Genomic DNA, 24266 nt, shown 5'->3' with positions numbered 1-24266 from the left:
TGGTCTTCCTATCTTTTGAATCGATGTTTTTGATCGACATGTTTGATATGCTATCATATAGTAGAGTTACATCCACCCGACAGGGTATTACGCCAATTTGGATTATTACAGCATGCACCGGAGCCTATGGAACCTGTACAATGTATGACATTTTAGGGTAGATCAGGCGAGGAGGTTCTTCATTTTGATATTCAGTCAGCATCGGCCCCTTCTCTATCCACATCAATCCATCATTTTACGTTCCATCTATGTCAAAGGTACATCAGCTTGATATTTCATTCGCACTGATCCCTTCATTCCATCCCATCGGATGTTTCGTCAAGTTGATATTTTGTCTACGTTGATCCCTTCACCTGGCAGCCTGGCCACTTCAGACTTTCATATTTCTCAACGCTGAATCCTCCGTCTAACGTTCCATCCACTCTATCTCAGATTGATAATATATATCGATTGTAAGTGACAACAGCAGGATTATACTTATTACTGAACCAATAGTGGAGATGCAGGAGTACATGCTGCCTTCAGTAGTTGGGATGCAAGACACGAAGCTGATTGTCGAGAGCGCAATGGAGCTAATGGAGCTCAAGGACACGGTTGACGGCACAAACGCAGACATTGTAGAGGACGAGAGCGTGGTAATGGCGTGGAAAGGAGTTGATTTATGTTTGCATTTCGTTTGTATTTCTATATATATTTGATTTTTTTTATGATATTGTACATTCAATATGACTAGTGGAAGCTAATTTAACTCAAATCTAAATAATTGTTATTGTGATTAAAATGCCCGATAGAAATACTACTGTATAATTACAGGGTACTTGAAAAAAAAAAATTGGGGCTGAAAGTAAAAAATACTTAAAGCAGTGAGCCATTCACTACTAATAAAAATTAAAGAGTGTGTTCTATGTTCTTCTGAAAGCGGTGAATGATACCCTAGTTTTAAAAGCGATGAACTAGTACCCTAGTTTTAAAAACGATGAACTATTCACCGCTTTTATGAGATTACAAATTTCTTACTGCTTTAATGAAAGTGGTGAATAGTTCACTGCTCTTCTTATTCTTTCCGGACTCAATAAAAGCCTAGATTTACAATTAAAAGTTTGATCTTTATTTAGAATAAAATTTTTTGGAGAGGGCTAGTGGGTTAAAATCTCCAAAAATAATCATTATATACAACAGCATATACACCAAATTTACAATGTTTAGTTGAATTCCCTTTGGACAGAAAAGATGCAGGTCCCAACAATGGAACAATAGAAAAAACTTCATGCGGCTCCATAGCTATATAACCCTTGAAAATCACTGTATACACAATTAGTGTGCCTGATTCCAATGCTGGGTAGTTGGAAGAGAAGTTGTAAGGCAATTTCCCCAACAGCTGCGAGCGAGATTATGTCGTCTTCGATACAAGCCTAAAATTTCAAAGTAGTTCGATGAACTATAACCGCAAGGCATTGACGTGTCATGCAATTGTAAGGAGCATCATTTTGTTGTTCGTCATACCTTTATGGCGTATAGGATCTGTAGTTAGCATGCATCATATCTGAAGCTCTCAGCTTTGTAACACTCAGATATACATTCGCATGTTGCTCTTGCCCTGAATAGTTTACCAGGAATGAGCAGCAATGTGAACTCTTCTGTTAATTGACAATAATCAGAAAATAGGTACGCCGAAGGGGCTATCGATTTGGCGATTGAGCATTAACTGTTCCAAAGGATGAATCCAGAGGAACAGACTTGTGTTCATCTTGAACACCCCCACTACCAAAAACTTCCTTTGGAAATACTTCAGATCGGCCAATGGTACTACGTGGGGTATATGGTCTTGGTACCCTCCGCTTGTGTGCATTCTGTGAAAGGAAAAAAAGTAAGCAAACCACACTCCTATTTCAAGATATAAAATACATTATTCATAGTCCTATTTCAGGATATAAAATACATTTGTCCTATGAATATCTGCTGCTGGATTATTGAGCATCGATGAATTAGTTACCTTCAAAGCATATGGACCGTAAATTCTCATTGCTTCTTGAATGGATGCATAAATCCTGGCGGCTTCATCGGATCCACGACTACATTTGATTACACGAACAGCTTCCTTGGAATCGGAGGGCTTCATTTGCAGATACAGGATAAGTCTGGAAGGTAACGATCCTGGATGATCCTTCTTTCCGTGTGTCAACTCCATCGTCACTAAATCATCCCATAGAACGTCCCAGATCACAGAACATGGATCCCTAGCGGGATTAAACTTCCGTTGGGCTAGAATATTAGCAGGTTGCTGCAGTAACAAAACTCTTCGATGGGTAACTAGAACGATCCTTCCTTTAGGGAGTAAGAAATGATCTTCGTAAGCATCTGAAAATGCAAATTTCCCGCGGACTTTAAAGAGGTCGACTTGACCAAGGAAAGAGCCAGATTCAGCAAGCTGCAAGATAGCCTGATTGAGACAGAAAAAATTGTTTTACATTAGCATGCAATACTAACATAAAAACATGAGAGAATGGATATTTAATATATTGCAAGAGTTCTAAAACAATATGCTGTTAAAGACTAAACAAACAAGTGTGGTCGCTCTGATTTTCATGAAACAGAAGGTAAAAAATTAGCACATTATTATTTTGAAGGCTTCTTGAAAGAACTAACCGATCTTTAACAAACAGTTATCAACCTACAGTAATCTCTCAAGATAGTGCTTGATCTTGGCAAAGCAAAAACACACTAGAATGCTGTGCCAAATATGAAAAAATTGCCAGTTTCAATGAAGGAATTTAATATGCACAAGAAAATAATATATTAAAGCCAGAGAACCATATCAAACCAACAACCCAAGAGTAGAGAAGTATTTGTAATGTCTCTGATGACCAAGGATTTAAGTACCGTGGTACGGGGTCGTGTCGGAAACCTGTCTGCATGGTACGGCATGGTGCGTGTCGGACCGTGCTGATGCGTGTCGGTTACAAAAAATATATGTGTGCCAACACGGAATGACATGAAATATTTATTTTCTTTAGCAACAAAATACACCAATTATTTATTATGTATTTTTATCAAATCTTTTGAACTTTATTGAGAAAATTACTTACTACTTTCAAGAATAGATGGTTTTGAGTTGTGCTATCGGCACGGGGGCTGTATCATGCCGATATTTTGCTGGCGAGGTATGACAGTGGATACGGCCCGTGCCGGTGGGTACCTTAATCATTGCTGATGACTTAAAAAAGATATGCTCATGAAAACTAGGAAGGTTAAACTAGATGGCGTAAATAACATCAATGACAATTTTACCCTTAAAATTGCCAAGAAGTTTGTGACTACAGTAATCTACAGTATCCTATCCCTGCCACGCAGGGGCCATGTGGGCAGGCTGGGAGCCTGCTTGGCAAGTTGAACACGGTGAATTATTTACCGTGTTTAAATACAGTGAATGGTTCACCGTGTTTCATATTTATATTCCTCTTCTTTTCCTTTTCAAAAATCCGAACCCGAAAATTAAATTAAAACCCGAACCCGGATCCGAACCCTGTGGGTTTTAAAAATCCATACCCATATCCATACCCGACCAAAAACCTGAAACCTGAACCCGGACCCGAACCCGGCTGGTTTTAAAAATCCATACTGTTGGATGAAGATCTAAGGGATAAAAATTATTAAATATTTTATATATTGTATAAATAAATAAAAATAAATTATGTATATAAATAATTTATTCGGGTTTGGGTTGGGATAATATTTCGGGTATCCATACCCATTGGAATTCCTACTCCCTATTCCTCTTTTCAATATTTATATTGCAAAAAATACATATATTTGTATTTTCTCTAGACACGGTAAACCATTTACCATGTTTGGACACGGTGAATGGTTCCCCGTGTTCAACTTAACACCCTTACCCAGCCTCGCTTGCGTGGTGCTGACGTGGCGTTTGCGTGGCAGGGTGAGGGCCAAAAGTGCAAATATAAATTTGCTGGGGCTATTTTTAAAATAATTTTTTTCTAGGGGGCTAGATGCAAAAAAAGCCCATAATATAGGTACAGTGTATGTCTCAGGTTCATGCTTAAGCACTGAAAGGACGAGCCAAAATGGTAGAACTAGTGTCTTCATTTGGAAAGGATATACACAATCAACAAAATAAAAGGAACACAAATTGGTAAACTAGGGGAGCCCTATAGATCAAACTCACATTGTAAGCAAGGATTTTAAGTGCTGTGGTATGGCACGGTGTGTGCTGGGCCGTGCAGATGCGTGCCGATCACAAAAAATTCATGTGTGCCGACACATAATAGCATGAATTTATTTATTTTCTTTAGCAACAAAATTATTCTAATTGTTTATTATGTATTTTTATTAAATCTTTTGAACTTTATTGAGAAAATTACTTACTAATTTAAAGAATAGAGGGTTTCGAGCTGTGCCATCGACACGGGGTCTGTGTCGTGCCGATATCTTGTTGGCACGATATGGCACGGTAGATATGATCCGTGCCGATGGGCACTTAAATCCTTGATTGTAAGTTAAAGTTCCTAACATGCAAAAAAGAAAATGTTTTATCACCTGCCCTGCTGCTTTTTCTTCATCATAAGGGCGCAGCAAGTTATCACCCCCAATTACTCGAGGGAGCCGCTTACGGATCAACTGCTCTTCCGCCATTATAGCAGATGATATCTTCATCCTCACAGCATTAGCTCCTTCAGTAGTTTTTGATAGAAGATCGAGGACCCCACTCACAGGCTGAGCAGCAGCACCAATTATGCCTTTCCCAACACCTTGAACAAAGCCTTCGACACCAGAAGATTTCGCACCTTCAATCGGCTTTGTTAATATGCCAGTCACTCCTCTAAATAGTCCCTTAGCCAGAGCTCCACCTCCCTCTCTTATGACATCGCCAATGTCTTCTACACCTTTGCTGTCCTGGAAGAAGCATTATAAAGGAACAAGATGTCACGAATAAGGTACTTTGAATGATGGTTCAGAGAAATGGGAATCTCGAGTTAACCTGTTTTTGTCGACTCTGGATGAATTTCTTATCCATAGATAAAGCTGCGACACCTTTACTCATGTTGCTAAGTGCACTACTAGCATTCCCAAGAATGTCAACACCAGAGAGTAGTTGAAGGGGCTGGCTAAGAAGATCCTTCTGGATATTAGATACTGCATTGCTGATAAGAGCACTTTGACGCATGCATACATCCTCACGGAATCTTTGAGCAATACGTACCTGAAATATGCAAACATGCTTACAAAAATTACAGCAATGTAGAATTGTTGCATACAAGTTATTCAAGCAATAAAAGTGATAAGGGGCTCGTTTGGCATGGCTAGATCTTCGGCTCAAATGCTGTTTAAGAAGCTTCAAATTAAAGCTTTCACTTTTAAGGCTGAAAAAATCATTTTAACTTCCCACCACAGAAAAATTTCCAAATTTTTTTGTTGCCCAAATGCTTGATTTTCGTAAGATTCAACTTTCTATAGCAGAAAAGCTGCTCTAGAAGCAAGGTCAAGCAGACAAAGAATGCATGCTCAAGCATATCCATGAATGCAAGATTGCAATCAACAGCAGTTGCATAAGTTTGTGGACTAATTAGTAGAATCATTGTAAATAGCAGTCTTACCGGCATATGCTCCATGTTTCCCAATGCAGTCATCAAAGAGGACCAGAATCCAAGAACACCTCTGGGCCGCTGAGCAGGTGACATAGCCATGGATACTCTGAATCGGATCTCCGAGATGTTAAGAAGCCTAACAAATAAGAGTCATTTATTATAAGTATGTTCTGAATACAAACAAACCAAAAACTTCGGAAAAAAGTTCATAACATTTTTGCATACCCAATTTTAATAGTAGGATCTACTGAAACAGCAGCAGATTGAGAGCCAAATACCCTGCCAAGTTTCACTTGTTGCAGCATTTCATGAAGACGCCAAATAATTGGTTCGTGAATGTTCACCAAAAATGAAGAATTATCAGGAGCCTATGAAGGAGTGAAAAACATTCAGTTCTCTGAACAATTATACACAATAATATATAAAGCTAGAATACGTTTTATAGTAAATGAATCTTCTTTACTATCTACATTTTAGCCCTTGGACGCCTAGGATCTAGTGGTGGTAGGTGGAATAGTATTGATCCAACGGCTAGAAAGTTGATAGTAAACGCTATGCATTTGCTATAGATAGTATTCTAGGTGAACTCTCTCTCTCTCTCTATATATATATAGAGAGAGAGAGAGAGAGAGAGAGAGAGAGAGGTTCAACGTACAATACTCTCAATAACACATGAATAGTGCATATCCTTGGATTCATAATAGTACCACCACTAAATAGTAAACCCTAAGCATCCAAGGTTTAAAAAAGTTGGCAGCAAACACTATTTACATAAGCAAACACTATTCCTCTACTATCATTAGTATCCTATCTTAGGGGATTGAGTAGGGCTGTCGTGCTCTTAAGAGCACAGAAGCCTGTCATGCTCTTAAGAGCACAGAAGCCTCCGTGCTTCTAAGCCGTTTTTGATGATGGAACTTTCAAATAGACGATCAGCTCTGTTAGATTTGATCTAGCGTATTTGAAATATTTAGAAAATAAATTTTGCGGTTTTTCAATATCATTTACCTAGTGATTGAAAGGGTTAAAAATCAATAATTTTTAATAGTTGATGTGTGCCGTTTGCAAGTTTAATAGTTAAAAGTATCCAAATCAGATAAAATTTTGATAAATTTCTTTTTATACTATCTACAGCAAAATAAATATTATACTAGTGATAAAAAAACAAATAGATAGCAACAGAGCCCATTTACTACAAATAGTAATCTAGCCCGTTAACTCTATATATATAGAGAGAGAGAGAGAGTTGAGCTGGAATGCTATCGGTAGCAATGGTTCCGTTGCCACCTATTTGTTTTCGATGATGGAGCCTTTAAATTGACAATCGGCATCGTTGAACATTATCTATACCACTTGAAGTATCTAGAAACCAAATTTCAAATCATTTCGACATCATTGACCTAATGATCAAAGGGTTTCAAAATTTGTAATTTTAATAGTAGATATAAGGCGTTTTCTCGTTTAACGGTGTAAAGCTATCCAAATCAATTGAATTTTGGTTAGAAAATTTTTTAAACTATTTAGAATAAGATCTATACTCTCGATTTTGATTACAAAATTCCTATCATCACTTTTTAGATGATATTCATTTTCAGCTGTTCATTTTTACGCCCACTTGATGGATAAGAGAACAATATCGGAAAAGTATGAAATTTGATTTCTAGATACTTCAAGTGGTATAGATCATATTCAACGGTGTCAATCATCGATTTGGAGGCTCCATCATCGAAAACAAATGGGTGGCAACGGAGTCTGTTTGCTACTGATAGTATTCTAGCTCAACTCTCTCTCTCTCTCTCTCTCTCTCTCTCTCTCTCTATATATATATATATATCTACACTCGTGATATGAGGTTGGTTGGGCCAGATCACAATCGAGATCCGTGGACACTCATCTGTATGTTTTGAATTGGGTCCAATTCACTGGCCCAAAATGTTTATTACTCTCATTCTAACTATACTAGTTAGGAACTTAAAAGCATACGGGCTGCTGTACTCTTAATAGCNATATATCTCTCTCTCTCTCTCTCTCTCTCTCTCTCTCTCTCTCTCTCTCTATATATATATATATATATATATATATAGAGTCCGGCTACCATACTCTTATAAGTACGATTGTCTTCGTACTCAGAAGTCATTTTCGATGATAGAGCTTCGTAATCGATGATCCATACCGTTAAACATGATTGCTTCTAGAAGTAAACAGAGGAGTTCACTTCCATGTCGTTTCTACGATGAGGCGTCCGAATTGATGATCGATACCGTTAAACATGATTTAGGCTATTTGGGCTTCATAAGAATCAAATTTCGTAATTTTCCATGATCATTTGTGTAGTGATCAAGTTGTTTCAACTTCATCTTATATTAGACATTAAAATAAGTCAATTTTAAGACCATTCAAATACTAGGCAAATGATGTCAGAAAATTGTGAAATTCAGAATCTACAAAGTACAAATAGTCTAGATCAAGTTTAACAGTGTCTACTGTTGATTTGGATGCTCCATTGTCAGAACGGCAAAGAAGTATACACCTCTGTTTACTTCTAGAAGTATTCTAGCATAGCTTTATGTGCGTGCACGCGCGTACGCGTAATTACTTGTCTATTCCTCAAAAGAAAAAGGCTTACACATGAATTAAATGTCTACGACTTGAACATTTGCTCCTTAAAACACTAAAACATATGCAAATAAGTTTTTGAGGGACATAAAAGAGAAAATCAACATTCATGTAATGGACGGAGGAATTATGTGTCATCGTAGCAGTAGACAACAATTAAATAGATTATCAAAAGATACATTAACCTATTTTATTTATAGAAACTTAGAAAAAACAAATTTATTCATGAACAAGATGGAACAAATCTTACCTGCAAACCAACATATGGATACACACAAAAATCTAGAGAATTATTAGTTTGCATGGTCATTGAGAACTTCAGAATGTAGTCCAGTTGATTCCCCAGACTCTGTGGACTAAAAAGAACTGGCAATGGGGTAAAAGGTAATTGGTTATCTATTTGGATCCAACTCATCCGCAACTTAAATCTGCCGTTAAGAAAAAAATAGTATAAGATAGTATCGCTTCACAAAAATAGCTGCAGAAATTATCAACAATCAATTGTTCTTACCTACTAATCTCAGAGCCCAACCCAGATGAATAAGTAAGTGAGAGATTCTGTATGGATAGATATAGAATTTCCTCGGGCATATGATCAATAACAGATAAGCCCAAATCTGCTAGATCAAAAGTAACATGAAATTCACTATCCGAGGTCACAGAAGACTCTGTATAGTCAACCTCTGACGGTAGGAAAATTGGCGATGAAATTCTTTCTTTTATCTGTTGTTGAGTTTCATTTCGTGGCATCCAGTCACTAATTCGACCAATGTGCGTCTTACCTTCTTTCAGAACAGTAAGACGCAACGCCTTAATGGGCCCAGTTGATGTTGGAATGGGCTGATGATCCTTGACCTCATCGATGTTGTACTTATTAGAACTTAAGGAATCTGTTCCGTCAACCATGATCTCTAGTAACCGTTGTCTACCAAGATCCTCCCAGAAAAATGAAGAGGCAGAATTAGGGGGCAGACTGCGCCAGGAGTCATCACGACCGTCCACTTGGCGAAATCGTACAGGCAAGAACATGGAACGATTTTCAATTCTGCCCATGAGAAGTTAGAATCATCATCCAGACACAAATAAGGAAAATAGAAAGCAAAATGATTTCTTTTCTTCTTTCCTTTAATATACCTGTAAGGGCTCGAAGAAGAAGCAAGGCGAAACACAACTTCATAGCGTGAGCTTTTGGTTCCATTTCTTACTTCAACTCTGATAAACATTTGGTCATTTCCTGTATCACTGTTCAGGCAGATACACATGATACCATCACTTTCAATGCTAAAAGGAGAACTCCATTTGTACCCATCCAAGCGCAACTGATTACAAATGACACCTATCATGTAAGTTCAGATGAATACGTATAAACAAAGTGAATAGAAATAGGAATGGTCAATTCTAACCTTCAGAAGCTCATTTGCCATGTTGGATTGCCATTTAAATAATTTTGGAGGATCAGTTGGGTGTAGAAACACCTCAGTATCAGTCTTAAACTGAGATAAAGACATACTGCGCCCAATCCTGTTGATAAACAGCGTTCGGGGTAGGAAATGAACAACCTGCAAAAAGAATGGGATTTTATAAGATTCACCTCGAAACAACCTTATTCATGAATTAAGAACAAAAAAATTTTCACTTTTTGTGGAATTGAAAATTTTTTGAGGTCCAACAACATTGATGGAGATTGCAACCTTAGTTCTATCAGAAGCCATCTTGAGTTGGGCTGAGAGCCTGTAATATGACCCATCAGAAGCATATGCTTTGACATCAACACGTTCCTGCACAAAAACTTAGCTAAGCTTCACACTATCGACAATTTCCTATAACGAGAAATCTGGACCCAAGAAACAAAAAGAAACCATTAAAGAGATGCTTGAAGGTGCCTCCATACCTTGCTTTCAAGCTCGAGAAGAGAAACTCCAGGACTGTAATACGTAGAATCATGAGCTGCAACAGAGATGCCAACACGTGTGGAGGTGAATGTCTCTCCCTTAGATTGGAAGGGCAAAACCCCAGAACGATTCATGTAGTCTTGCGGAGACAACATGACACATTTTGGATTGAAGTCCTCAATAACCTCCAATACTTGAATGTTCCTCTGAGAGCTGGTTTTTAATCGGTCCAATGATTTTGAGGAATTCCTCAAGGTGAGCTTTGTGGATTTTATTGCTCTTGTAAGTAAGAGATTGTCGGTATCTGAATTCTCTGAAGGTTCCAGCTCTACAACTCGATAGGAAAGTGGCACTGAGGTATCATTTTGGATCCAATAGGGGACAAACAATCTCACAGTTTTTGGTGCAGCTTCACTTCCGCCCATATCATGCTCAACACTGACGCGCAGTCTCCTGGAAAGGTGAGCACATAAGTAATGTTACTTTTATGCAATTAAGAGATTAGTACTTTAAAGTACCAGAGAGTCGGAGTTCATTAAGAAGAAAAGTTTTACTACATAACATTGAACAAACGCTAAAAACGCTAAATTTCATCTAAGGCAAAAAAGTAAATGTTTACATTGTCAAGCAAACATTAGAGAGCTTTTAAAAAGAAGAGAAACAATTGACTCCATATATAAGTCAAGCTCTTCAGACCAGGCAACAGTTCTGAGTAATATAATTACACAACTTATTTTTTGACCTAATACATCACATCACTTCTAACCTCCCAAGTCCCAACTCAACTTATCTCAAATAAGCTAATTCAAAATCCAATAAGAGGTGGGGTCAGCTGTATAAATTCTCATAGTATCCTCTAACTCCACTTAGCCCGCTCCCATTTTTTAATCCCGTACAAAACAGAATTGGCTAACATTAATCCTAAGAAATCTAAAGGAATCCCTAAAATGAATTCCTACATGTCCAACTGACTACATTTTTCTCCTACATTTTTCTCCTATCTTCTCTGTCTACAGCAAGAAACACTTTCATAATCACTTTTAAGTGTATTTTTGAATCACTTTGGTTATGTTGATATATTCTATTTGATTTGGCCCGCTTCTAATCATTTTAAAATGTAATTTTTTTGAGGCTCGGTATGGTTATTCGCGAAATATACTATCTGGCTTGTCTTGCTCCTTGAACTGGTGAATCCGCATTTCTATGTCACATATGATCATACCGTTTTCTAAGGATCTGTCAATTTATCATCACCTGCAGCTGCTCAAACCTTACAATAAAGAGTAGGCTACTATACTCTTAGAGTATAGAGCCCTTCGTACTCATAAGTTGTTTTTGATGATGGAGCTTCCAAATCGACGATCCACTCCGTTAAATATGATCTAGAGAATTTGAAACTTCTAAAAAATAAATTTCGTAATTTTTTGAAATCATAATAAAGTTCATCAATTGGGCATAAAATGAATGGTCAAAATCGAACGACGTCCTAAAAATGGATGATCGGATCCTTCAATTTAAGATCGGAGTTATTTATCATTATCTAGATAGTGAATAGAAGAGCTAGGTTGGTATACTATCGGTAGCACGGAGGCCTCCGTGCTACCAAGTTGTTTTTAATGATATGGCTTCCAAATCGACAATCGGCTCCGTTAGACATGATCTACACTATTAAAAGTATTTGGAGACTAAATTTTATAATTTTTCGACATCATTTGGATAGTGATCAAAAGGTCTCAAAATTGACAATTTTAATGGTAGATGTGATGCGTTTGTGAATTTAACGGTGTAAAACAATCTAAATCTCATGAAATTTTTATAGAAAATTCTTTTCACTATTTAGAGAAGATCGGTATCTCTGATCTTAAATTTAAGTCTTTTATCACCATTTTTTATGAGGTTTTTATTTTCAGCCATTTATTTTTAGACTACTCGTTTGATAGGTAAATGATGTCAAAAAATTATGAAATTTAGTTTCCAAATAGTTTTAATAGTGTAGATCAAGTCTAATGGAGCCGATCGTCGATTTGGAAGCCGCATCATTGAAAACAACTTAATAGCACAGAAACCTCCGTGCTACTGATAGTATACTAGCCTAGCTCGTGAATAGAATTTTCTATAAAAAATTCAACCGATTCTGATTCTTTTACACTGTTAAACTAGCAAGTATCCCATACCAAACGTTAAAAATTGTCAATTTTGAGATCTTCTGATCGCAAGGTAAGTGATGTCAAAAAATTATAAAATTTGATTTCTACAAGTTTTACATGCTCTAGATCAAGGTTTTAAGTGCCCGTCGGCACGGACCGTATCTACCGTGCCGTACCGTGCCAACAAGATACCGGCACGATACAGATCTCGTGCCGATGGCACAGCTCAAAACCCTCTATTTTTTAAATTAGTAAGTAATTTTCTCAATAAAGTTCAAAAGATGTGATAAAACGACATAATAAATAATTAGAATCTTTTGTTACTAAAGAAAATAAATATTTCATGTTATTATGTGTCGGCACATCAGAATTTTTTTGACCGGCACGCATCGGCACGGCTTCGCACTTACCGTGCCGTACCGTGCCGGCAAGTTTCCGGCACGACCCCGTGCCACGGCACTTAAATCCTTACTCTAGATAACGTTTACCGGTATGGATTGTTGATTCAAAAGTTCTATCAATCGAAAACGACTTATGAGTACGAAGGCGATCGTACTTACAAGAGTATAGTAGCCGGACTCTACAATAAATATATTAAGTTCTAGTCCATCCTTTTCTTGTGTAACCACTCATCTGTCGGAACATTTTCCATATTTCAAACCTCTTTTATAGATGATGTATGATGATCCAACATCCAATCCTCCAGAAAAGAAAAGAAGAGAAAAAAAAAGGACAAATATGAATGACATGATGGTAAATTTATTGATTCGCCAAAAAGACAGATACAATGGGAAGTATCAAAATTGATCATATAGCACATAGATCCCAACCTGTTACTTTGTTTTTGAACCATCCAAAAAGATGAAGCATGATCCAGATTTATTAAATCCATTATTAAAATAGCATCCTGAAAGGAAAAAAAAAATGAATAACATCAGAAAGGAACAAGAAATGCTCAGACTACTGCAAACGCACAGGTGACTTCATACTTGAAACCTTATCATAAATATTTCCACATGGCAAATAAGTGCAACATATAACAGTTGGCCCTGTCAGGTAATTTGATACTACCATCACAAGGGAGAGTTTCGAACTTATTTCTCAAATCAGAATTCACCAAAGCATTCTTTAATAATCTAAATAATACCTGTGCTTGAGTTACCTTTTCTAAAGCCCAGCCACCTTGAGCAAACAATGTGAGGTAGATGGGTCTTCGAACATCTACTGAGTAAACAAATGCACTTCCAGCTGAGGAGACAATGCCATGCTGCCGTTCAACCATATTACCTTCAACTGATCTCTCCCAGATAGCATATTCAGCTTCACATGGAAGCTTGTTTTCGAGTCTAAGAATCGAATTAACAGAAATTTTCCAATCATAAACAGGTGAATTTAGTTCTGTGTGGAGAACTGAAGCATCAGTTCCAATGCTTAACCAGAAATTCTTTTTGATACCAACGGTAGGATTACAATAAAGAATCATATCTTTCTTCTCAAGCTGGGTCAACCTAAGAATAGAATTTTGCAAACGGATATTTGGGTTTTTCAAAGTGCTTTGTCGAGAAAGTGTATCCTGATAATTAGTAGATTGATTAGAAGAACCAAAAGTGAAAATTTGACCCCAAGTATAGTCATCCTGTGAATTCTCAGAATAAGGTCGGACTTGCAAGCACAAGTCCATATCTCTAATGGTGCTTGTCCATGGCAAAACTGTAGATGAGTGCGGATTTATTACAGCAATAATATTTCTCATGATATCTGTAGCTTTTTCTGGTAACTGCTGCCTTGTACGTACCCATCGCCTTCGCCGTACAAAATCCAGAGGTGATTTGGAAGATGATTTTGAAAAAGTAGGAGGCCATTTTAAGCTCTGAAAGTCAGTTCCATATGCCCATCCATCACCGTCCGTATACTGGGACTTCTCAATTTTCCAGGGTGATGTCCATCGCCAACCAGCTGGGAGGGAAGGCTCAAAGAAGTCCTTCATGGTGAAGTAGTTTCTTTGTTAAAAGCAATGAAACAAAACCTTATACAAAAACATTTATGAATCTTTTACATATATATTCCAGCAAAATTGTAAATTCACATAGTTACCCCAGAAAAAGCTGAATTTTCAAATATACACCCCTCGAAAGTGCAGTTTACTAGAATAATACTGCTTTAGTTAGAAAATGGGGAGTCATTCAATTCTCGCAAGGAAATTAAAAAAAGGCTTTGAGAGGGGAATTTAGTACATAGGTGTATAGGTAAGAAATGAAGTTTTTGAAGGGTATATGAAGTCAGATTTTACAGGGTATTACATAGATGGGCTACAACTGTAAAATTATCCAAGTAGTTGAAGATTACATGTTCATAAATCATGTTATCTTACCTTTGAAGAATATGAAAAATCCCTGTTGCTCCAACGTCCTAAATCATTTCCACGGAAACCAACTGACTTGTTTCCCCAACCAGCAATTGGCTGGTACCGCTGATTTTCAAAGACCTCTTCTATCACAGTGGTAGAACTGCCTGATTCCACGTTTGAAAGAGGACTGCTAAGCATGTTGACAGGACACACAGACACTTCGAGTTTGATGTTGGCATCATTTGCAATAAGAGCAAGAGCTCTGAGAACTCCATGCTTCTTTCCATTTCTCACTGAAACTTCAAAGGCAAAAGGATTCTTGTTTAGTGATTTTGGAACAATCGATTGTGGCAAAACGGAGCTGAAGCTTTCCCAGGGACCATCAGGGCTCAGGCCAATCCAGAAACCAACATCAGTATCAAATTCTTCATCATCTGTCCCGCTCTGGAAACTTTGTTGGGTATTCCGTTCAATATAACAAGTAGAAACTACCAAAACACCGTAGTCTTTCCTATCTTCGTTATTGATTGGCTGACCCTGAATATATAAAAATATTTCTTGGCATGTTAAATTATCATCTTTTGAATTTGTCAAACAAGAATAGACAACAAAAGCATAGTAGTATCTAATTATACATGGATTGAAGGTAAGTGAAACAAAATTGACATTCAAGGAATGAAAACTCAGTTACCTTTCTCCTAAGAGGATATGAAGAAACATGCTGGAAGTCAGCAGCTTGCTGAAGGATCTTCATTGAAGGAGCCCGTTTCAGAGTAGTAGCACGTCCCACAGGGATAGACAGAGCACCAATAACTTCACCTTCAATTTCAAAGCAATTACCATATAAACTAACAGAGGTGCATTACCATATAAACTAGCAGATAACTTGAATTTCTAGATTTTCTGCATCAACTATTAAACTACTATTTTCATATGAAGAATTTTGTTTATCAAAAACTTTCATCACGACTTTAAAAAGGGCTCTCCAACCTTATAAAAAGTAGCTGCTGAGAACTAACATTGACTAGTCTAGCAGTGGAGACCCCAGATTGTGAATCATTTGTGAACTAAGATTGCATATCACAATTACGATAAAAGGATCTTGAGCTTACCCTTCCCAGCTTTTGAAGCAAGATTTGTAACCTCAATCTCTAGATTAGCTGATCCCTGAAAAGTATGAAAACATATAACCATCTAATTAAGTTATAACTGCGACAACACTAGCCAATATCGGAGGAATTAACAGAAAAAATATCAAACCAATTCAGTAAACTGCATGTCAGGTTTTGCTTACATAAGCCACTAAGAAAAGATAAAATGTACTACTTAGAATGGTAGCCCGGCATAATTTGAACTGGCAGCCTCTCTCTCTCTCCCTCTCTCTCTCTCTCTCTCTCTCTCTCTCTATATATATATATATATAGATAGATAGATAGATAGAAAGAATTAGGTTAGAATGCTTCTAATAGGTCATTGGTGCTATTAGGTCTTGGGCCCTTGGATGAAGGGATGTGTGGTTAGAATGATAGTGGTCCCTTAAAGTTAAGTGGATGGTTGGTTGAATAGTATGATCTAACGGATAGAAATGGTCAAAAGGGTAAATCTAACGGTGGAAAACTTGGTAGCACCAAGTGCTTGGTGCTATCGAGTTCTTCGCCGTTGGATGAAAGGATGTGTGGTTAGGATGATAGTGGTCCCTAGGGTTGAGAGGGTGGTTGGTTGAATAGTATAATCTAATGGGAGGAAATGATCAAAGGGTAGATCTAACGGCAGAAAACTCGATAGTACCAAGAGCTTGGTACTATCGATAGTATAGTAGTCGGACTCTCTCTCTCTATGTGTGTGTGTGTGTGTGTATCGAGTATGGCTACTATGCTCTTGTAAGTATAGAGCTTTTTGTACTCATAAGTTGTTTCGATGATAGAGCTTCCGAATCGACAATCCATACCGTTAAATATGATTTAGAGCATTCAAAACTTCTAGAAAATAAATTTCGTAATTTTTCAAAATTATAATAAACTCCATCAAATGGGCATAAAATGAACGGTTAAAATCCAGGGATCGCCTAAATATAGAGGATCGGATTACTCAATTTAAAATCGGAATTATTAATCTTTATTTAAATAATGAATAGAATTTTCTATCAAAAAATCAACCAATTCCGATTCCTTTACACTGTTAGGGTCTGTTTGGCAATCATTGGAAAATAAAACAAAGTTTTATTTTACACTGTATTTAACATTTTGAAAAACTCTATACTCTGTAAAACAAGAATTTAAGTGCCGTGGCACGGATCGTGCCGGAAACTTGCCAGCACGGTACGGCATGGTGCGTGCCGAGCCGTGCCTATGCGTGCCGGTCAAAAAAATTCTTGTGTGCCGACACATAATAGCATGAAATATTTATTTTCTTTAGCAACAAAATATTCTAACTATTTATTATGTCTTTTTATCACATCTTTTGAACTTTATTGAGAAAATTACTTACTAATTTAAAGAATAGAGGGTTTTGAGCTGTGCCATCGGCACAGGGTTTGTATCGTGCTGGTATTTTGTTGGCACGGTACGGCACGGTGGATACGGGTACTTAAAACCTTGCTGTAAAAACATTACTCTATTTTTTATTATTTGGATTGCCTCTTAAAAAAGTACTCTATTTTACTTATATAAAACAAATTAAAAAAAATTGTACTAATCAAAATAAACTTTCTTTATTTTTGGATCAAAGTATAAAAAAGATAATTTATTAGTAGATTGTATCAAATTGAGAATTTTTCTTTTTAAATATAACGAAAAACTTCTCCTCCTCCTTAGGCCCCATCTCCACAGCCACCGCCGCTCGCATCCCTCTCCTCTTACTACTATTCCTCCTGCCGCCATGGACGTTAGCAAGAGTGGCATTGTCGTTGTCATCAGCATCGGCGGTGGCGGCGCCGGCGTCATTGTTGTCATCATCGTCAAAGGGTGTAGAGTCGGTAGCAACAGCATCGGCGTTATCTGCGGAAGCATCGGCGGCTGCGACAGCGGCATTGGCATCAATGGCTTCATTGTCGTCAGAGGAAGGAGAAGGAGAAGGAGGAGGGGAGGGGCTGGGATGGGAAGGGAGGATGAAATAGAACAGAAGAGGGAGGGGTAGGAAAGCGACGTGACGAATAGAGTATTTTTTTTAAAGAGGTCTAACCAGTGTTTTTTTACCCCAAAATTACTCTGTAAAATCTATATTACAGAGTACTTTTTTTTTCCTTATTGGACGGTTGGACCTTCCAAATAGGCCAACTAAAGAAAAAAAATAGAGTTTTTTAGAAAACAGAGTAATTTGGCCTATTACTCTGTATTAGGGGGTTTGCCAAACAGGCCCGTAAACTAGCAAGCAAGGATTAAACTGCCCATCGGCACGGGCCGTATCCATCGTGCCGTATCATGCCAGCAAGATATCAGCACGATACAGCTACAGCTCCTGTGCCGATGGCGCAACTCAAAAACCTCTATTCTTGAAATTAGTAAGTAATTTTCTCAATAAAGTTCAAAAGATTTGATAAAAATACATAATAAATAATTGGCATATTTTGTTGCTAAAGAAAATAAATATTTCATGCCATTACGTGTTGGCACACATATATTTTGTGACTGGCACGCATCAACACGCACCGGTACGCACCGTGCTGGCAAGTTTTCGGCACGACCCCGTGCTACGGCACTTAAATCCTTGCTAGCAAGTGTCCCATACCGGCCCTAAAAATTGTCAATTTTGAGATCTTTTGATCAGAAGGTAAATGAAGTCGAAAAATTATGAAATTTGATTTCTAGTAGTTTCAAATGCTCTAAATTATGTTTAATGGTAAAGATCGTCGATTCAGAAACTCTATCATTGAAAACAACTTATGAGTACGCAGGTAATCGTACTCATAAGTGTAGAGTAGTCGGACTATATATATATATATATATATATATATATATATATATATATATATATAGAGTTGAGCTAGAATACTCTCAAAAGCACCAAAAGGGTAGTGCTTTTGAGTTTTTAGCCATTGGATGGAGAGATGTAGGGTTGAGAATTTGAAATGATGGTGGTAGGCGGTGGTAGGTGGAATAGTATTTGATCCAAAAGCTATTAGTAATTAAGGAGTAGATGAAGTGTAGATCCAAGGGCTAGAAACTTAGAAGCACCAAGGGGTTGGTGCTTCTAAAAGTATTCTAGCTCAATTATATATATATATATATATATATATATATATATATAGAGTAAGTCTCATGTACTTTCGAAAGTACGGAGACCTCCGTGCTTGTAAGTTGTTTTCGATGATAGGAAATCTGATTCGACGATCGGCTCCGTTAAATATAATTTACCCTATTGGAACTACTTAGAAACCAAATTTTATAATTTTTTGACATCATTTACCAAGCGATCAAAAGGTCTCAAAAATGACTATTTTAACGGTCGATGTGGCACGTTTTTAAGTTCAACGGTGTAGAAGTATCCAAATTAGATGAAAATTTAATATAAAATTCTACTTAACATCAATAGTAAGACCAATACTTCCGATTTGAAATTTGAGTCCTTTATCACTGTTTTTTATGAGATTTTTATTTTCAGCCGTTTATTTTGAAGCTACTCATTTACTAGACAAATGAAGTCAAAAGTTTATGAATTTTGGTTTCTAGGTAGTTCTAATAGCGTAGATCATGTCTAACGAAACTGATCGCCGAATCGAATGCCCCATCATCGAAAACAACTTACAAGCATGGAGGCCTCCGTACTTTCGAAAGCATAGGAGCCTAGCTCTATATATATATATATATATGTATATACATGTATATACATACATATATGTATATATAGAGCTAGGCTCCTATGCTTTCGAAAGTACGGAGGCCTCCATGCTTGTAAGTTGTTTTCGATGATGGGGCATTCGATTCGGCGATCAGTTTCGTTAGACATGATCTACGCTATTAGAACTACCTAGAAACCAAAATTCATAAACTTTTGACTTCATTTGTCTAGTAAATGAGTAGCTTCAAAATAAACGGCTGAAAATAAAAATCTCATAAAAAACAGTGATAAAGGACTCAAATTTCAAATCGGAAGTAAAATTTGAAACCCTTTGATCATTAAGCAAATGATGTCGAAAAGATTTGAAATTTGATTTCTAAACACTTCAAGTGATATAGATCATGTTCAACGGTGCCGATCGTCAATTTGGAGGCTCCATCATCGAAAACAAATGGGTGGCAAAAGAGCCCGTTTGCTATCGATAGTATTCTAGCTCAACTCTATATATATATATATATATATATACACGTGCGCGTATATATATATGGAGCAGGTGTTGTGTGCTATTTGGAGCACAGAGGCCTCAGTGCTCCTAAGCCGTTTTTGATGATGTAACTTCTGAATCGACGATCAGCTCCGTTAGACTTGATCTAGTGTATTTGAACAATCTAGAAAATAAATTTTGCGATTTTTCGATATCATTTACCTAGTGATTGAAAGGACTCAAAATCAACGGTTGAAAATAAAAATCTCACAAAAAGTTATGATGTAGCACTAATTTCGATTAGAGATATTGATCTTTTTGTAGATAGTATAAAGAATTTTCTATCAAAATTTTATCTGATTTGAATATTTCTACACCGTTAAACCTGCAAACGACATACATCAACCATTAAATATTGTTGATTTTGAATCCATTCAATCACTAAGCAAATGATATTGAAAATCCGTAAAAATTATTTTCTAAATACTTCAAATACGCTAGATTAAGTCTAACGGAGTCGATCGTCAATTCGAAAGTCTCATCATCGAAAACGACTTAGGAGTATGGAGACCTCTGTGCTCCTAATAGCACGCAAGTTCTACTACATATATATATATATATATATATATATATATATATAGAGAGAGAGAGAGAGAGAGAGAGAGAGAGAGAGAGCTAGGCTGGTATACTATCGATAGCACGGAGGGCTCCATGCTACCAAGTAGTTTTCAATGATGCAGCTTCCAAATCGACGATCGGCTCCGTTAGACTTGATCTACACTATTGAAAGTATTTGGAAAGTAAATTTCATAATATTTTGGCATCATTTACCTATCAAACGAGTAGTCTAAAAATGAACGGCTGAAAATAAAAATCTCATAAAAAATGATGATAAAAGACTTGAATTTAAGATCAGAGGTGCTGATCTTACTCTAAATAGTGAAAAGAATTTTCAAAAATTTCATCAGATTTGGATTGTTTTACACCGTTAAATTCACAAACGCATCACATCTACCGTTAAAATAGTCAATTTGAGACCTTTTGATTACTAGCCAAATGATGTCAAAAAATTATAAAATTTAGTTTCCAAATACTTTTAATGGTGTAGATCATGTCTAACAAAGCCGATCGTCGATTTGGAAGCCACATCATCGAAAACAACTTGGTAGCATGGAGCCCTCCGTGCTACCGATAGTATACCAGCCTAGCTCTATATATATATATATATATATATATATAGAGTTCACCTAGGATACTTTTGATAATATATGAATAGTGTTTACTATCAACTTTTTAGCCATTGGATTAATTACTATTCTACCTAACCCTACTAAACCTTTGACATCCAATGGATAAAAGTTGTTAGCAAACACTATTATGCTACTATTAATAGTATTCCAGCCACATTATATATATATATATATATATAGAGAGAGAGAGAGAGAGAGAGAGAGAGAGAGAGAGAGTCTGGCTACTATACACTTATGTGTATAGACCTCTTTGTACTCGTAAGTTTTTGGCCGTTACCTCTTTGATCATTTTCACCCATTAGATCATACTACTCAACCGACTACTCATTCAACCCTAGAGGACCACTATCATCCTAACTGCACATCCCTTCAAAACTTATGAATATAAAGGGTCTATACTCATAAGGGTATAGTAGCCCTACTCTCTCTCTCTTTCTCTATATATATATATAACTTAAACGGAAGCCAAAGCTAAACCGCCTAAATCAGTTTGTTTCAGTTTCTTGATCATGTGGATTCTGTTTTAGTTTGCAGTTCCATAGAACTTGATTAAACAGGTAGGAACCCAAGCTGCTCAAACATCTACCTCCCAGCACAAAAACCAGTTCTTTTAGCCCTCAAAAGTTAGGTTCAGTTTCTTGATCATGTGAGGTCTGTTTCAGTTTGTTGTCTCATAGAACTGATTAAATAGGTTGGCTAAAATATGAATGAACCCAATCTGCTCAACACCTACTTACAGGAACAAAAGCCAGTTCTTTTAGCCCTCAACTTAATTTTGAGGCATGGTTATGTAAAGAAAACTACAGCTGTGTAGTGCCTACGCCTTGATAGGAATTGGCCAATGGTTAAATTGAAAGACTAGATGATTATGCATAGCAACAACTCAACCAGGGTAACTCATAAAATGAAGATGAAGTTGATACTAAGCAAACTGCAACATTTGAGAGAGATTAGTCCATGAAAATTTCTAAAATAAATAATGCTCATATGCAGGCTTATTGTTTCGAGTATGTGTTTGCTTATGAATGATGATATTACTGAATTTCTATTTTTCAGGTAGCGTGGAAGATCCAATTAAAAAACTCTAACAAAGGAAACCATATACCTAAAATTAGAACTCTATAATGACCTACAGGTGCTCAAAGAACAAGTGTTGCAAGACAGTAAATAATTTATGGCTACCTTCTCTGGAACCTCAAATATAAAAAGTTCGTTCCACTTAGCATGGCCTTTGCTCGTGTCACTACTATTTGAGATCAATGGTTTTACACATCTTGTCCTCGCACTTTGTGGGAACAGCTTGTACTGATCCGAGGCATTACTGTCGATAAGCAATCGCAATGCACAAAAAAAATCATGATTGTTGCCATCATCTACAATTGGTAGTCCCTGCAATTAAGTGGAATCATTTCCAAGATTTTCAACATGAACAGAAGAGTACATAACTAAATAGTAGATGAAATATATGCCTGACCTTAGATTCAAAGATCTGTATGGCAACATAATATCTAGCTTCCTCAGATCTGGACACTACATTCAGCTTATCTGAGAAACTGGGAGGCGGCATCAATACTGAAACCAGATTATCATGTTGTAAGAACTCAACACTATCTTTATCTTGCTCTATTTTTTTCAGATAAACATCACATCCAAGCTTATTTTCAATCAAAACTTTCTGAAAATCATCTTCATTCAACGCAGAATAGGATAGATCATCGTGTCCCCGATTTTCATCGTCTTCCTGTAAAAAAGTACTGAATCAGTTTTTTGATAGCAGATGCAGGAGGTTAAAAACCTTATTTAGAAATCAAGCATGTAATATGACCTCATTTTTCCTCGATGACTTAATCTCTAAATCATCTTGTCTATTCCAGGAAATTAAAGTGTCTGACAAGGTTTCAAGATTTGCTGCACTTAGATTGAGATTTAAGGGAGATATTGCAGCAACACGAAGCCTCTTGCCAACTTTCTGTTGGCTGGTATCATATGTTTCAAGCCTCCACAAGATGAAGAAGTTAAAATTAGGGGGAAGTAAGAAAGAGAATATCTAATGATAAAAACAATTAGTAATTTTGATTTAAAGAAAGCAAGTAGGTCAATAAGCAGATACTTGAATATTCCATCAAATGGTTCAATAAGAGGTTCCCATGCTTCTAACTGTCTGTTAAATGTTGATGCTGCAATTGAACAGATCAATACAGCATTCATTGTGTCAAGCCGTCCATGAGATGCAATATTTATATTCGTAATTGTCGTGTCCAGAAGTGGTGTCATCTGTGTAGATTAAAAAGAGCAGAATAAGGATAGAACAGTTAATATATTGTACCGTCATTGTTTCCTCAACTTAGAATAAATGAATACGCTTTAGCAAAGTTAGTCACCATTCCACAAGAGCTATCGAGGATGCTGATTGATAAGAAGCCCAACTTCAAATCAGCAGTTACATTTTCACGGGCTTTAGGTTTTATGTAGTCAGCTATGCTGTATGCCAGGCGAACTGAAGGCCTTCTGTGATCAGATCGTGCAAGAAAAGTGCATGCCTGCAACATAGTGGTAGCGTAGTCAAATATAAAAGGGACTCTGAAAGAGGACAACATATTTGAAGGGCATTTATGAAATATTCAGTCACTGCAGACATGTAAGATTAGTTTGCAGGGTATATAAGTAATTATCTCGATACGTAAATGTTTAACTTTAGCAAGTTAGAGATTGAAAGCTAGTACATTATCGAAGGGGCATATTTAATTGACCTGATTTTCCACTTTCCAGATGCTCCAGCAGTTGGAACCCTTTGAGCTGGAAGAACTAGAAATAGCTTCATCAGACACATTTGCTTGGTTAACTAGATCCATCCTCGGACAGCAAATAGAATCTTTCTTTGGCTCATCATCTGTTTTTGTTACCACACATCCCAGGGAAGCATAACCAGGGGGAGGAATGGGATACCAGAAATATGCTTCATCTACACCCTTTCCAACTATATGTGCAACTTTAGTAAATTGCACAGGTCTTGCAGAAATCATCGAATTATCACACTTGAACACTAACCCAAGAGCAGGAGGCTCCAACCTAAAACAGTGAGAAGCAAATAAATGAATATCTCCAAAGCAAATCACCCACTACAAAATATGGGGGTTTTCACATTTATATC

At 36.9% G+C, this 24266-nt stretch overlaps 1 protein-coding gene across 1 annotated transcript in view; it reads right to left on the bottom strand.

Moving 5' to 3' along the window:
• LOC109726371 overlaps positions 1086-24266 on the bottom strand; it is an 83326-nt gene continuing 60145 nt past the window's right edge. The window contains exons 41-64 of the mRNA XM_020255912.1: positions 23866-24184; positions 23497-23655; positions 23226-23389; positions 22941-23112; positions 22590-22856; positions 22298-22504; positions 15718-15772; positions 15297-15424; positions 14630-15142; positions 13421-14239; positions 13089-13165; positions 10111-10564; positions 9911-9997; positions 9623-9778; positions 9354-9538; positions 8731-9264; positions 8470-8647; positions 5829-5971; positions 5613-5739; positions 4997-5218; positions 4555-4911; positions 1994-2440; positions 1504-1850; positions 1086-1412 (exon numbers count right to left, since the gene is read on the bottom strand). Coding sequence (XP_020111501.1) covers positions 1680-1850; positions 1994-2440; positions 4555-4911; positions 4997-5218; positions 5613-5739; positions 5829-5971; positions 8470-8647; positions 8731-9264; positions 9354-9538; positions 9623-9778; positions 9911-9997; positions 10111-10564; positions 13089-13165; positions 13421-14239; positions 14630-15142; positions 15297-15424; positions 15718-15772; positions 22298-22504; positions 22590-22856; positions 22941-23112; positions 23226-23389; positions 23497-23655; positions 23866-24184 — 5941 coding nt within the window. The 3' untranslated portion in view covers positions 1086-1412; positions 1504-1679. The remainder of the gene's footprint in view (positions 1413-1503; positions 1851-1993; positions 2441-4554; positions 4912-4996; positions 5219-5612; positions 5740-5828; positions 5972-8469; positions 8648-8730; positions 9265-9353; positions 9539-9622; positions 9779-9910; positions 9998-10110; positions 10565-13088; positions 13166-13420; positions 14240-14629; positions 15143-15296; positions 15425-15717; positions 15773-22297; positions 22505-22589; positions 22857-22940; positions 23113-23225; positions 23390-23496; positions 23656-23865; positions 24185-24266) is intronic.

Source organism: Ananas comosus, linkage group 21, assembly GCF_001540865.1.
Source record: "Ananas comosus cultivar F153 linkage group 21, ASM154086v1, whole genome shotgun sequence".
NCBI lineage: Eukaryota > Viridiplantae > Streptophyta > Magnoliopsida > Poales > Bromeliaceae > Ananas > Ananas comosus.
Note: the sequence above shows the minus strand (reverse complement) of the source record. Positions and strands in the feature narration are given on the sequence as shown.